Genomic DNA, 16,098 nt, shown 5'->3' on the forward strand with positions numbered 1-16,098 from the left:
AGGCAAAATTAGTAATTGCCATTAACATGACCTATAGTGACAGCATGAAATCAGTACATGGTGATAACTTAACGCCTGGATGAGCACAATGACGTGCAGCCTCCAAACCCGTCCTATTAGGCTAATGTCATAAGATTAAAGCCATATATTTTATGGTGGCTAAACCTTTTACACACATGCCTTCCCTCTGCTCCTCCCTCCCACTGAGGCTTTGGGATGAGCGAGGCAGGGCAATTTCTGCTAACAAGAACTGCTGGGGTGTCTAGGAGAACCCAATGGTACAATAACACATAATCTGATCAGCTATCCAATATTCTTCAATAAAATGTAAACAATAAATGTCTTCAGTAAGAATTTTATGTAATAACTTATTTAATATACAAAAGCATTCTGATGCCTGTCATCGACTTTTGCAGGAAACTGAGGAGTATAAAACTAAGGCAATTAAAAGAGATTAATTAATTCAAATGTATAGCTAAAAGTAAATAATTCGGTTGCTCAGCTTCGTGACACTACCTTTGCTCTTCTGTTCTCAGGTGTAGGCTGTGTGAATTCAGTAGCTTTGCCTAGCAGAAGACAGTGCAAGCCATGTCTGGCATACAGAACATAAAGCACAGCAGATTCCCACCCAGGGATGGGGAGAGAGGCTCTACTGCCACTGCTACATGCATCACTTTCCCTGGGTCTACTTTTCAGATAAAACTAGAAAAATCAATACGTGAATGATCTAATCAGTGCATGGATGACACTGAAACACACACAATAAATATATAAATAAATAAAGTACATATGTGAATAATGAATGATTGGCGGGACTTCCTTTATAATGTATCTATAAAAGTGAATTTAGCTTGCGTTTAAAATGCCTGCTTATATTTATCCAATAATATGTTTTAAGTCTAAATCTAAGTCTTGTTACCATTTTTTACTGGGGTATGAATCCAAAGTAACCACTTAGCTAAAATTCTATCTTCAAGTTTTCCATTCTTATACTTTTTACAGAAATTTCAACACACTGAAGAGCAGTAGAAGATTTTGAATGCTTCCATGTGATAACAGTTACAAACACATTTTTCACTTTGTAAGGTGGTTCATGTTTCTAAATCCTTACTGTCCTGCAAACTGTAAAGATGCATAGTCAACAGAAGCATAAACTCATATTGTTTATTATGTATAAAAACTGCAATAAAGTAAGATAGCATCAGGAAAATGTTTCTAATCATGAGGTAGTGAACAACAGTGAAGGAATTATGTTGCTTGCAGAGATTACAGAACCTATAATGATGGAAGACTAGAAGAGGTTAGACAAACACATGTGAAAAGTGGACATGAAGCTGATCCTGCTCTACTCCTTCACAGATCCCTTCATGAATACCAGTTGTCTTGCACAGAAATTGGGCAGATTGTGAATTTGAATTTGGAGAGTTTGAGATGTAGAACTATATGGACATAAAATTAGTGAGAAAATAGTCTTAAGAGAAAAGAATATAAGAAAGAAAAATCAATTCAAAAAAGGAAGAAATTGAATGTGTAACATCAGATGTATGTAAACAAGCAAATTTATATAATGAGTGATCGAATACAAGGAATGAACTTGGTTCTCTAGTGTTCAACGCTGCAGTTACGGACAGCAATGCAAGCTTACATGAATTACACAAAAACAATCATCTCAAGTTAATAGTGATAACTCAAACATATATAAAACCTACTTATTTGAAATATACATACACACACACACACACACGTACTCACTCGCCACAGACCTGCTGAAATCATTTGATTAGTCTGTCAGCAGCAGAAGGGCAGAGCACTGGCCTGAGCACCCTGCAGCTCAGCAGCAGAAGCCCACAGGGAGGTGCTGGCACATACTGCAGTCCAGGCCAGGGTAACAGCTCCTGCCTGTTTGCCAGCCAGGGGGGTACGGAGGCAGGAGGCACTGCAGGCAAGGGGGGTACGGAGGCAGGAGGCACTGCAGACAAGGAGGTCTGGGCTGGTGGTGGCAAAACTGAGGCCTCTAATGGCCCACATAGCATCCTGAGCTGGTACCTCAGCTGCATTCATTAGTGCCACTGAATACCTTAAGTACTGGAATGAAGAAAGCTCAGCAGTCAGCAACAACTGCTTACAGGACCAGGTTCCCTGTTTTCCTTTAAAACAAAATGTGCTTTCAGCTGCATTTACAGGTTGGATGAGAACAAAACGTAAAGTCATAACATGGTAGTTAAGTGTTCTTTATATTGTCATGAAAACCTGAGGGTCATTTCCTCACTAAGCCTCTAAAATGATGAATTCTGTGTCTATTGTCAAAAAGCAGTGCCATCACCAGCATGAAATACATGTTTAGCCTCAAGCAGCTGTTAAGTAAGCATTACTTATCAACACAGATAAGGATTGATATGCTTAATGAGAAAATGCAAGGGTAATGTTCCTTAAAACATAGTCATTCTATGAGAATATCTATATATCTATCTTAATACTAATAACATACACAATTACATTCAAAATGTTCTCCCAGCATGATTCAAAACAGAATACACAAAAAAAGGTATAATTTTAGCCTTCCACAGAGGGACATGTCACAGACAGCTTATATGTGCTATTCTGTAAAGCTGAAATCCACTGCAAGATAAAAGATTTTGTACAGCAAAACACATACTTTTCTCCTCTATTTTATAAATTACTTAAGAAATGCCACAGACCAATTCCATTCAAAAATATCCAGGAATAGCTGCAGTTCACATGGGGAAGTAGTTACTGACCTACTACTATGTCTGGGCTTTACAATCTTCTAAATGAATAATCAACATAAAACTTTCATTTTTACTCCTTGTGTTCATCTGTTTCAAATACTAAACTTTTATTAGTATGTTTTTAACTCACTTCACTGGAGAAAATAAACAAATATTTTGGAAAGCCCTCCACATTATGGCTTCTAACTATAACTGATGAAAAATTTTATTTAACAGTTATGTTTTCTTCAAAAACCTCCTCACTTTCTAACATACCTTAAAAACAGCAGAAAGGTACACCTAAGAAAGACAGAGATAAGTCATTTGTCCCCAGACAAGGACATGCATTCCTCACAGAGCAGCTAAATCTGAACTACTCATTTGAATAAAGATTATAGGATCATGATCTACATAGAAGTTTGTTTCCATTCATTTTAGACGTGGGATTTATTTCTACTCCATGGATTATATTGTGTATCTCTATAACAGAACCTACCATAAAAAATATATAGAACAATTAAAAAAACAGGAGGCAAACCCCCTCCTACCTTCATATTCTGCAAGGCACACACACTCATAGCTGTTGACAAGGTCTCTGCAGGTGGCTCCGTTCTGGCAGGGTGCAGAAAGACATTCATTATATTCCTCTTCACAGTAAAGGCCATGGTAACCTACATCACATGAAGAAGAAATAAAACAACCTATGAAACACTTCTCAGTAAAAATTAACAATTAGGCAGCTATAGACTGTGGGAAGATGCTTGCTGATTGAAATCTACTGTGCAGACAGATACCTGTTAAGACACTGATTTTAAGGACATCTGTTGCCCAGGTGAAAATTACAAAAATGATCCTGGAAGCAGGGTGTTCTGAGAGAAGCTCCAGCCCCAGGCACTGCCCCTGCGACAAGCCACAGCCAGGCTGTACGCACCAAGGCTGGTGACCACTAGGAACAACGTGAATACCTGCACTCTGATTATAAAACAGAATAAACCAACATCAACGTATTTCCTAGCTTTCTTGGATCCTTGCATCAAAGCACTTTTCATCAAAGTGCTGATAATTGTGTAACAGTAGTTATAATGATAACGTATTTTAACTTTAATGCTGTGCAATGTCAAAACACTGTAGAAGCATTAAGATACTTGATTTTTTACAGTATTCCCAAGCCATAGGCAGATATTATGGTCTGATTATGCAGATATAGAAAGTAGGAGCACAGAAAAGCTACGAGATCTGTTAATGGCCACTGAGTCATTTGTATCATGAGGTAAGAAATAAGGAGTTAATCTACTTGAAATAGAAATGCTTTTCTCATTATTTAATGTGCCATACAATCATTAGTCTTAACAGTAGTTGAAATGACTTTGTAGACATAGTGTATCAGGTCAAAGTAGCACCTACTTACATTAAGAAACAACATTCATTAGGATTATGCAACTGAGGAAACGCTAATATATTTGCCTAATAATATTGGTTACTTGGTATTAAATATGAAGAATCATAAGCCTTGTAATTTTGAAGGCTATTTGAGAGTAAGAACCTTATTTAATTCCTTTTCAATAGACTCATGGTATACTTCTGTTAATGAAAAGCTTTCTCACTTCTTCCCTGTTACTTTTTTCTTTCTTTTTTTCTCAGTCTAAATTTATAGGCAATTAATACAGCAACAAAAAAAAAAAGAAGGAAAATAGATTGGTCATAACGCTTAGTAAGTACAAATAATGCATTTAAACGCAACATAAACACTTCTTGCTTCATCCCAATAGATGAGCATTAGCACAGAAGAATTGTAAAACCGCTGGTATGTTTGACCAGTGAAAAACAGCACCAGGGAATTTGCTCAATTCTTTCTAAATAGTTGTCTCCCCCTCTTTGGGGGCACAGGGACTGCTTCGGAATTACCCAATGAACTTGAGGGGAAGGTTCAGAATTTAATAGGTTAAACAGAATATGTTCTTATCTTTTTGGAAGTACAAATACAAATAGTACAAATATTTCTACTCAAACATGCATGTTTCATAATGTTTACCCCCTTCCTGGAAATTACAGCAAATAATCAAGTGACCAGACTTTCATATTTTCTACATCTCCAACTGTTAGCTTCGTGCTGCTAACTACAAGTGCTAGCATCTGACCTGGGGCACCACACAGCATACCTCTCTCAAGCAAGCCAAAGATGTGCAGTTAACATCACCTCAATTGACTGGATAATTAGCACAAATTAGTGCTTCAGATGTTTTAGTAAATGGTTTGGCTTCATGAAACCATAGCACTACCTCTTCTTTACCCATCCATGAAAAGATGAGGATAGAAATTCTAGCCCATGCTGTTGTCCACAGAGTAATGCCAGAGACTCTTTATACAGTAGTTACTGTGCACTCTTTTTTCCTGTTGGGCCATTATTTTATAATATATGCCTGGTACTGAAAGCAATGTAGGCTGGGATTTTTTTTTTTGTTTTGTTTTAAACAAAAGCTTGCCTCTATTTGTCAACGTTGCTCAATATTCTTGAAATTTCATTGTGATGAAGGTCTATATTACAAATTTGATTCTGCACAAAATTGTCTTTTCACAGGAAAGGGTTAGTTGGACTAGTAGCTTAAGAAACATTTCAGAAACACTTTCTCCAAAGATGTTAGCCAGGCAATACAGAATTAATTATGGTGAGTGTTACGGATTCTCTTAGTAGCCTATGATTAAGTTTAGCTTATGACGAAGGGAAATATCCTTATGTAGCGACATCTGTAGCCAACATAAGAACCACCAAAATCAGAAAACCTAAAAGAAAAACATAAGGGAATTCCCTGTGTTGAACACAGATGTAATTAGATATTTTCAGAAAAAATGCTTTCCACTTCTCACCTTTCAAAGCGAACAGAGGGAATTTTGTGACTCAATAGTTGTCTGGTTTCCAAAATCAACATGAACTATAGTATCACCTCCTTAGTTTCCAGGCTGCCCACACTGTCAGGCACTGCACACAGTGAGGGAAAGAGGTTTTCTCTCTCCACGAGAGGGCAGATCTCTCCTACACACGATTTCACCCTCCTCGTCCTCACCCTGGTGCCAGCAGCTCCCTTCTGCTGGGACTGCTGTGATGGAGAAAGTGCTGCCTCAGGCCCAGGCACCCCAGGGGAAGGCACGGTTCTCCTCAGGGAGCTCAGAGGCACCATATCATGCTTAACAAGCCTTTCTCTTTGTATTACTGCTTTTAAATTATGGTGATACATAAAACATCTATTATACTATTCATATAATTTATATCTTCAAAAAGACTACATAAATAATTGCTATATTTTTGTTAAAGGATTTACTATTCATATAATTTGTATCTTCAAAAAGACTACATAAGTAATTGCTATATTTTTGCTAAAGGATTTAGATGGAAACAGAAGTTTGAGTAGATAACTTCAGAATAACAGATTCTAGTATTGTTGCTTCCTGTCTTTCTAGTAACATTACAGTTCTGCTGCTTTTGTGTTCACAATGCCAAATGCAGCTATTTGCCTCTTTTGTGGTGTATAACATTTCTGTGGACATATTCAGAAAGAAAGAACCAATACCTACGTGAACAGCACTGTGTCCTGAGCAAGAAAAAACAACACTTTGGGCATTGCAGCTCCAAAAAGGGCAATTAATATTACCAAGCTTTTTTCCCCCAGGTCACTAGAAATTGGGTATGCTTTCAATAACAGCATGAACTCAATGAGAACTTGCCAGTAACAGTCCTATTCTGATGCGTGCTCCTTGGAGACTGGGGAATATACAGAAAATCTAAAAAACCCTCTAAAATAAACATGTCCCTTCATTACATCTTCTCTACATGATTGTCCCTCAGCTACTGGTCTTTACAAAGGCAGAAACAGATCTGTTGCCACTATCCTCTGGATTCCTAAATCTTTTTTTTCTACTTCGTAAGCAACAAGAAGGCTGCCTTGAAGAGGTCAGGATATTTGCCTGATGCTCTCTGGTATGCTTTTCAGACAGCTACACGCCAAGCTGTACTGTCTTTGCACAAGGCTATGTTAAAAACTGCAAAGCGAGAAAACGTGAAAGGCAGCACACAATCTGTGTCACACAGGCTGGTGAGAAGCCATGGGGTTTGTCAAAGCCTTTGAGAGCAGTTGACAGAGCAAAAGATACAGCAGTGCAACCTTTTGAGAATACCTTCACTATCAGGTTAACAAAAGAGAGAGAGGGAGAAGCTTACAGTCCCTTTATAAATCAAGAAAGAACAAAGTTGAAAGCTTTTGAAGCTTTCTTAGACACTAGCTCCTCAACAGTGATGCCCTGGGCTTACCCACACTTAACAGTTCAGCAAATCAAGGCATCAGGACAAAAGCCCATCTTGATGGGAAGGTCTATTGGGATACAACGCGAGAGCGCTCTATTTTTCCAGGGAACAGCATCAGTTCATCTGTATGGCTGCTCACTAACAGAGAGCTGTGTGTTATATAGTCAGGAAATAAATGTGTTCAGTTAATGCCTGACCTCATATAACAATTAAATAGGAGAAAGAGAGAAGAGCTGCTCCAGATGGCAGGAAGGTCAGAAGGCATGCTTACCAGCCGTAGCCAGATTGCATGGAGGGTTGTCTTAATGTAGAAGTGGGAAACAAGGTGAGGAAACAGAAGCAATAAAGGGCTCACAGACAGTCTAGAACTGGAATTAACCTAAAGTCACTTTTGCCAGAGCTTGCATTTCCTGCCCCAGTTCCTAAATGTGGGAAGGGAAAATACAAAAGAAAAATTGCTGCTGCTGTGATGTTTATTGTACACTACAAACATGGCACTTGCCTCTGCAAAGGCACTGAAATAAACCTGCACTCCTACAACCATCCATCAAGCTCCACGATCGAAAAAAATCACAAAAACCCAACAACAAAACCAAGTGCAGAGGAAACATACTCCATGGTCATACTCCTGAAGTACCATTCAGATCCTGTAGAGTTTTTTCTGACACCCCTCTTTTTTTTTTCCCCCTCCCCCTCCACCACATGTTCTATATGTGCTATCATATGTATTTATAAAGTAGAAGGGAAGTGTTAATGTCTGTACATGTGCTTTGTAGTTTCAAACTCTATGCCCCTCTCTTTAAGAAAGCCAAATACAGAAATTTGCTGCAACATTAAGCTATTCATTTTCTAGATAGATTTCTTCACATTAGGCCAGACAAAATTGAAAAGAATATATTAAATATTTGCTTTTGAAATTGATAATAGCAGCTCTATTAAAATAATGGAATATAAAGAGAAAAAAGTTTTAAGAGGAAAGGTTTAAGAGGAAGAAGAAACTGCTTTGGGATTCAGGGACTAGATAAACTTTCTATGAACACACACAATGAAGTCCCTCGGGTTTCACAAACCAGGCTCTAGACAAGCAATCCAACGAACAAGCATAAGAATTTTTATCAGGATTAGTTCTTTAACATGGGGTAAGCATGCAAGCACATGGCACAGGCTATGAATCTAATGTCCAAACACTGGGTATTTCTTTGTTACCTGTAAAGGGCCAGGTGATAAGTATCAGTAATTGAGGTGTGTAAGCATATAACTAAAGATTTAAAGGTAAATTTTTCATGTGTTATTGAAAAATCACACACATAATGCAAAGTAGGTATGGTTGCACAGGCTTGTGAATTCCACACAGCCCTCTCAGCAGACATTTGAAAAATAAGTACGTTCAAGTTGGAAGTAACTTACAAATTTCCCCCCCCCCTTCTGGAAATAAGAACATTCAAAAGTATTAGACTGCTTTCCAAGGTAATTTACAGAAACTAGCTTTTCTATACAAACTATTAGATTACGTAGGTTATCCATGACAACACCCACAATAAAAGCCCACACATTAAAAAAAATAGTTGTAAATGACTGTGTGTGTTCTGAAAATTGTGCAGATATGCAAATATATTAACTACCATTTATCATTTTTCAAATCTGTACACTGGCCAAAAAAAAGCATGGAAACCAGACTGCCTGCCAAAAAAGGAGGCTTCCACAGACCTTGGGCTAATTTGAACTGTTTAAAATTCCTCTCTTGCTTAATTTTTGAGGCAGAAGTAACACAGATGAAAATGCAGCTGACACTATGCCTGCTAGTAGAAATGGTGCATAAAGGTGCATAAAAAACCAGTGCATTCAGGTCACACATATAAGCAAAACTCTGCAGCGTTTTGCTTGTGTAATATGAAATGTTATCCTCTGTAAAATACCCCAAAAATAAGAACATGGCATCCTAGAGTTGACACACAAAGTGGCAGGTTCTAAAGATTTTAAAACAGTATGTTTCAGATATATTGTACAACCAATATAGAAGAGTTCGGAAATGTCATTTAATAGGCTTACCATTAATATATTTAAAAAAAAAAAAGAAAAAAAAAAAAAGAATTCAGGGACATGTCTGAAAGTGAAAGACGACTAGTACAATGAAGTCAGAGGTCTAGGAGCTGGCACACCAATGCTGAGAGCCAGAAAGCCTCGGGGTCAAGACACACAGATTTCTTTCTACTAGTGTATGGTAATATCTTTATTTAGTTCAGTATGTTTATTATTAACCCTTGATAATGCTACTAAACTGCACACAAATCTCATTCATCCACCATACAAGTAATGTAACCACTGAAATCTCTCCAGGCAAAACTGTAAATAGAATCCAGCTTTCTAGTACACCAGAGATGTAATCCATCCACTCTATCAAACTGCTTTTTGATAGAGATACCAAAAATTTATTAGACCATGCTCAATAGTCATTACTTCAGGGCTTTTTTGTTTAGGAATTGCAACCTAGGAATCCTCAAGTTTAATTGCTCGTCTGCCTTACATGTAATAATTACACAAACCACTGGCAAAGTTTGTGTTATGATGCCTCCTGAATGCTGATCTACGCAGAAGTTGACTCCCATTTCTCTACTATCCGTTTAATTGATGGGAAAAACCTCTGAAGATACTTGGTTCAAATTCTGCTGCTATGACTTAAAAGAACTGGAAAAAAAAAAACCATGATGGTATGTTCATAATAATCAAAGAGCACAAAAGAAGGAAATCAATGATTCGTACTACTCCTATCTTGCTACCACTTAGGTGCAGTTCTTTAATGGTCTTTTGAAATAAGTTATCCAAGTTTTTAAATTATTGACAGATGAATGACAAACTCACACAATTTGGCCTTTAGTTCCATCTCTATATGAAGCAAGTAATGCTATTTGTAGAGGGAATTCCTTCCAAAACAAATTGTCATTTCAAAAAGTGAAGTTTACAGAAGTCAAAAAATAAATTACTTTTTTTAAATATCCCATTAAATTTCACACATGGAGCAACACAACAGGTTTAACTGAAGAAGTGCCATGTTTGGTTTTGGATGCAACCTCCACGGCTTCTCATCTGGCTAACTTTTACGTGCACAAATATTATTTAAATAAAAAGAAGTTTCCATAACATAAGAGGTCTGAGACTACTTTTGAGTCCTGAGAGACACTGAATGAATTTGAACAAACCTAACCAACAAGTATTAATTAGGTTTAGGTGACAAATTTCAGAAAAAGAGCTTTTATTTCTCCAAGAATATTTAACTAGATTTTTGTTGTTTGAACCACAGGCAAAGAACATGCTGAAAAAGATTAAAACTTCCTTGGTTTACTTGGAAAAAGAAATGCCTAGTTTTTCCTACCATGGATGTCTCGGGGAAGGCCACTCATGCTGGACAGCTCCCAATACTACAGTGCAGAAATTGGATCCCTTTTTATAACGGAGTTGGGAAGAAATTTTTTTTTAGACTAATTGGGAAATTCAGGCTTCTGTTGATTTACCTGCCCATCACATATACAAAGGTAGGCTATCTCTTCTTGTGTTCTGATTTCTACAATTCAAAGCATTTGAATCCTGACAATTCTTTTCAGAACATCCCAGAGCATACGCAGTACTGATAATCTTAAAAATGCCCTTCATCAATCTCTGTGTTTTTCAGGCAGCTGTGGTTTCAGTCATATATTAAAAACCACTTACAGGTCAAAACACATTGATACATTTTGATCACGTGTTGTCCAGACGCAGGCAGCTCCTTATCTCAATAGTTTCTCCACCTTCTGTAGAGATTTCTCTTGACTGGACTCTAACTGCTGGTACCATTCAGTAGCCAGAAAAGCAGCAGGTTTTTGTTACAGCTCCAAAGAAGTTAACAAAATACTTGCTGGCCAGTCAGGGAACAGGTTGATGCCACCAACTAACTTTCCTAGTCCTACCTGTTGAGCACTTCTTTTTCAAGTCTTTCCAGATTTTTTTTATAAATGTCAAACCTTTTTTTCCACACTGCACTCCCTTTACTATTTAGTCCTTCTGGGGACTGGGTGGGGAGAAGAATATCCCAAATGAAGGGATAAATATTAAATTATTGAATTCTCAGTTCCAGAAATGAATTTAGGAAAACAGCACCTGGCAATTTCAACTACCTGCAATCAAAAAGATATTTTGTCAGACATGGAACTAATTATCAACCGATATGAATTCTATTTTTTGCTCTTGATAGGACAGGATATGCCAGCTTTATTTAAATATGATTAGGCCTGTTGCTCTTCATCTCAATACCCAATCCTTTTCTCTAAGGTTTCCTCTATTATGCAAATGAACAGCAAAGCAATTAAACACTTCAAAAAGGAAGACGGAAAATTTGCAATGAAAGAATTACCATCTTCACCTCCTGAAATATATATAAAACAAACCACATGTTAGGAATACTCTTCTGCATTACATAATGTTGTTATTCTGTTCAGATGAAAACTGCCCTCACCGTTCAAGGAAACATCTGAGTGGAAAACATTTGAGGTCACTTAAAACATCTGGACCTATCTTGCCACAAAAATCTACCTACCCTTTGGTTTCTGAAAAGTTGCAAGCAGAAGAATTGAGGATGCTTCCTGAAAAACTGTCCATAAAATGGAGGCTTTTTGCTGGTATGTTTGTTTGGTTATTGTTGAATAAGTTAATATGTCTCAACAGCTAAAGCTCTTACATGAGATACTTATAATCCTGTAGGTATATATACACCTGCTGGACAACATTATGAATGAATTATGAGATAACATTGCTATGGTATTGTCTGCATTTCACTTTAAGATTTTTCTCCTTTATAAAAAGTATTATGTAATTTAATTATAAATCTGTCAAATCCAAACTATAGATTTCCACTAGCTTCTGTTCTTATAAGTACCTCTCTAAAACCAACTTATGGTTCTTTCAATGTCTCTAAATAGCAGTGATTAATTCTGAGACTTTCTAAAAATGCTGCATTAGTAGGTTTTATTACAAACTCCCCATATCCACAAATAAAACCAATCCATTCTGGTGGAGAAGCAGCTCAACACAAAATACACAGAAGGCTAGTGTTTTCCATACCTGTTAAATTCAGACATATCAGAATAAATGTAAGAAAACTAGACAATCTAGAAATGCCAGGACTGCTCAATGAACTGAATCCCAAAAATTTCCTTTTTTCAACAGGCTTTACAAAACTTAGTCAAAACAGACCACTGTTACAGCATGCTCTGGATCAGGATAATTGTATTACATATGTAATATGTAACTGTACTAAGTACTATATAGCCAGTTGTCTAACCTGTTACAAAAAAGCATTTTCATTCCAAAAATCAAAACATACTGCAAGAAAAAAAAAAAATACTAGCAAAAAAATTGTGAAACACCACAACCATGTGTTGGCTTCCCTCTCAGGATAGCATACCTGAATGAAAATATTGCTGCACAACACAAAGCCTTATGAGGAAGTATTCATAACACTGAAACCTGTTCTTCCCACATTTATTGATTTGATGAGTGATGGATGGCTTATTTTCAAAAATCAATCCATAATTCCTACTCCTTTCATCCTTAAGCAGTTTCAAACTTTAGTCTCAACATTTGGAAATTTCCTTGAAGATCGCATGCATCACTGAAGGCAACACTTTGAAGTGTGCACTCAATATAACATCCAAGACAAAGACATCATCTGCTAAATCTTGTGTCTTCAGGGACCTTTCTTCAGATGAGCTACCAGTTTTATGGGCTACGGAATCTTAGATAAAACTCATTCCTTTCAAGGAAAATAGAGTTCTCTACATTTCACCTTGCTTTAAAGCCAGAAGCAGCGGAAAGCAGTGACATCTATCTTCCTCAAAATGCCAATAATACATGGAAGTCAAATTAAAGAGTTATTTTACTTTCTTTTTGTCCTAAGCCTCACTATCCTAATGTGAGGTGTTCTAGGCTTCTTTCTTGGGAGAAACTTCTTTTTGGAATAAAAGAAGCTGACTTCTTTCGACACACAGAATAAAAAGAAAAATCTGGATGGATGTGGCATGTAATAATGTTCAGACTTGCCACCTACAGGACTACTCGCGTACTTCAGGCAAAACCTTTGCAATTGGTAGCATACCTGCACATCCTGCTAACTGAGAAGGAAGGAAAAAGAGCTGGAGAATTGTGACCGGTTTTCGACAAGGCAAGGCAAAGCAGCACAGAGAAGGTATTTCTCTGAAAAGAACCTTGTAGAACAACACACATGTCATAGCGTTATGTATATGTAGAGCTACTAACTACGTAATATCACTCCTTAGTTAATCCCTTGAACACTGATGATTTCTTTTTCCCTTAGATTCTGCAGTTTTCAAGTTTACAGGTTTATAAGAATATACCTTTTTTTAAAAAAAAAAAAGTGGCAAAATGATTCAAATGAAAACAAAGATTATTGGCTTTCACTCCATAAGTGCTTAAGCAGTAGTGGATGTGCAGCACATGGTATCATTCATTCTAACTGCTACTTCAGCTATTAATTATCATTGCTAAATGCATAAAGGGAGTTGTAAGCACCCCAATATTCAGTTACATTAATACAATGAAGAAAAAAATCTAGAGCTAAGCAAAATGCAACCCAGATACTATGCACTGTTCAGCTCTATTGTCACTTACCAGCTGAGTCTACTAGCTATACTCACCTCAGAAGTTCCAGTGACACTGCTTAAGAGAGTTAATTTATGCAACCAGGAATGGCAGAACTCAACCCTTCAGGGTAACCAATTATTTTTTTCCTTCTCTACCTTTCTTTGTTCAGCTACTTTGTTTCTACTCCTTCCTCAATGATTAGCACCACATTTCCCATTCTCTCTACCAAATTTTGTAATTCCAATGACACTGATACCTCGCCTTAAAAAGATTTATCCTGCAGGCTATGGTTTTATAATACAGCTGTAAATATCAACAAAGCCATGTGGATCTCAATGGGTATTTTCAGTGCTCACTCTGCAATTTTTGATTTTCCAAATAGAATGTGTAGATTCCTATCTTTATTTCTAAACAGACAGAACATCTGCTCAATGTGTATTATTCACTGAAAAGAAAAAAAATTGAATTAATTTTAAACTATATATGGAATCTACATATAAAATATTAGAATATTTACAAAACATCTAAGTGTTTGGTACAAACCAGGGATACAGAGGCATCTGTAGCTGGTTCCAACACTGCGACAAATGCCATGTGCACAAGGATTCAGAGCACAGAAGTCAATCAGCTGAGCACATGTAGGTCCTGTAAATCCAGGACTACAACTGCAGGAGAAGGCAAGTCTGTCCGCGTAACAGGTTCCATTGTTCTGGCAGGGAGATGACACACAAGGGTCTATTTTGTCTTCACACGAGGTTCCTAAAAACCCTAAAAGAAATAAATGGTTTTGATAAGTAAGCATTCTTCTATACATACAATTTTAATAACTAAAGCAAGTTAAAAGCCATTGATATACCTATATGCAGATTTTTTTAATTCTAGAAAAAAATATTAAAATACAGATTTCCTATATATATTAAACTCTATTTTTACCCATTAAACATGGTATGATAAAAGATGTTTCAGGTAGAACCATACTATGATATGATTAAGGCAGTGAACTGCAAAAATGTTTGTTCAAACTAACAGTGTTTATCCACTTTCCAGAGTGCATCTGACTAGAGAAGTAGAAGAGATTTTCTAAAGATCAGGAACAGACTAACCTGGAAAAAAAAAGAAAAGCCCAAACTGACCTTTTTTTCATTACTGTTAATGTGTATGGTAAGAATAACAACCTCTGAAGCAGCACATGAGTTTACTTGAACTTCAATAGCTTCAATATTTTAAGAGAATATCTTTTACAAAAGCATACTTCTCCTTAGCAGGAGACACAATGATTTATTGAAACAACAGCATGTAAAAATTAGGTATAAAGAAAAGGATCTTCTTGCAAGGGAGTTTTTTTAATCAGATGTAGAAAATATTTGAAAAAATTGCAGTATACAATACACATACATTGCATACATAGCAACATGACAGATGGTTGGTACCCAAAAGCAAGTCAGGAAAGTATATTCAAATTCTACCACCCTTCCAGAAGAAAAGAGAAAACTGTCTTTTCCATTCAATTCTAATATTTTTTTACTGAATATTTGGTCTGTCTGTACAGACCATCACTTTTCAGGCTTAAAGTTCTCTGGAATATCCTACTTTGTAGAACAGCTCTTAACACTACAACAGACTAATCACTGGGACTCAGAAATTAGAAGCAAATCAAGCCAGCCTCTACTCAGGACCCAGCAAACTAGCTTTACCATCCTACTCTAACAAAAAGTGTAAACTATTTCAGTTGTGCCAGTCTAAAAGACGAAAAACAGACCGCATTGCCACTGCTACTCAGGTGACTGTAGCAACATTTCAAACACCAAGGAAAACAACTAAATGCATGAAAAAACATGCTAGGATTTGAAAAATATTTAATCAAAAAGACAGAAAAGCAAATTAAGAAAACAAACAAACATAAAACCAAAAAAGCCAACCACAAAATGTACCCAATGGTGAGAGAAAGGATGAAGATGGAAGAGATGTCTCTTGTTGTATAGCAGCCTGCCATGACTCAGAGCATGAAAACAAAACAATGACAGGTGACACTTTGGATTAACACTCAATATTGAAACCTTATCCCTGATGGAATTAAACAAATTTTTGGCCTTACTTCTATAGCCTCACTGCTGGATTAAAAGCAGTTGATGTATTAGAACTGAGCCCCTGTATTGTGTAAAGCTTGTGATGAATACCAAAAGTGAGACCAAATACCATATTCTATGCATACTTTACAGCATCTCATTATCTTTTACTGACTCAGTAAATATTTTTGTTTTAAACAATGTCATTCTACATTTCAAGCAAGGTACAATTCATCAGCAAATAGTTTCTAGTTAATTTTGACAGATGTGTTACTTTCTGGGCATTTTTATTTTCTTTTCTAATTATTCACGATTCACATTTGGGGAGCTAAACTGTAACTTTCTTCAACTGTAGCTCTCGCACTGTAACCATGGG

The 16,098-nt window shown here is 36.7% G+C and overlaps 1 protein-coding gene across 1 annotated transcript in view; it reads right to left on the bottom strand.

Annotated features, from left to right (window-relative positions):
* DNER (delta/notch like EGF repeat containing) overlaps positions 1–16,098 on the bottom strand; it is a 139,403-nt gene that overhangs the window by 15,426 nt on the left and 107,879 nt on the right. The window contains exons 8-9 of the mRNA XM_055723828.1: positions 14,200–14,424; positions 3,278–3,400 (exon numbers count right to left, since the gene is read on the bottom strand). Of these exons, the coding sequence (XP_055579803.1) occupies positions 3,278–3,400; positions 14,200–14,424 (348 nt within the window). The remainder of the gene's footprint in view (positions 1–3,277; positions 3,401–14,199; positions 14,425–16,098) is intronic.

The sequence above is a fragment of the Falco cherrug genome, chromosome 11 (assembly GCF_023634085.1).
Source record: "Falco cherrug isolate bFalChe1 chromosome 11, bFalChe1.pri, whole genome shotgun sequence".
Lineage (NCBI taxonomy): Eukaryota > Metazoa > Chordata > Aves > Falconiformes > Falconidae > Falco > Falco cherrug.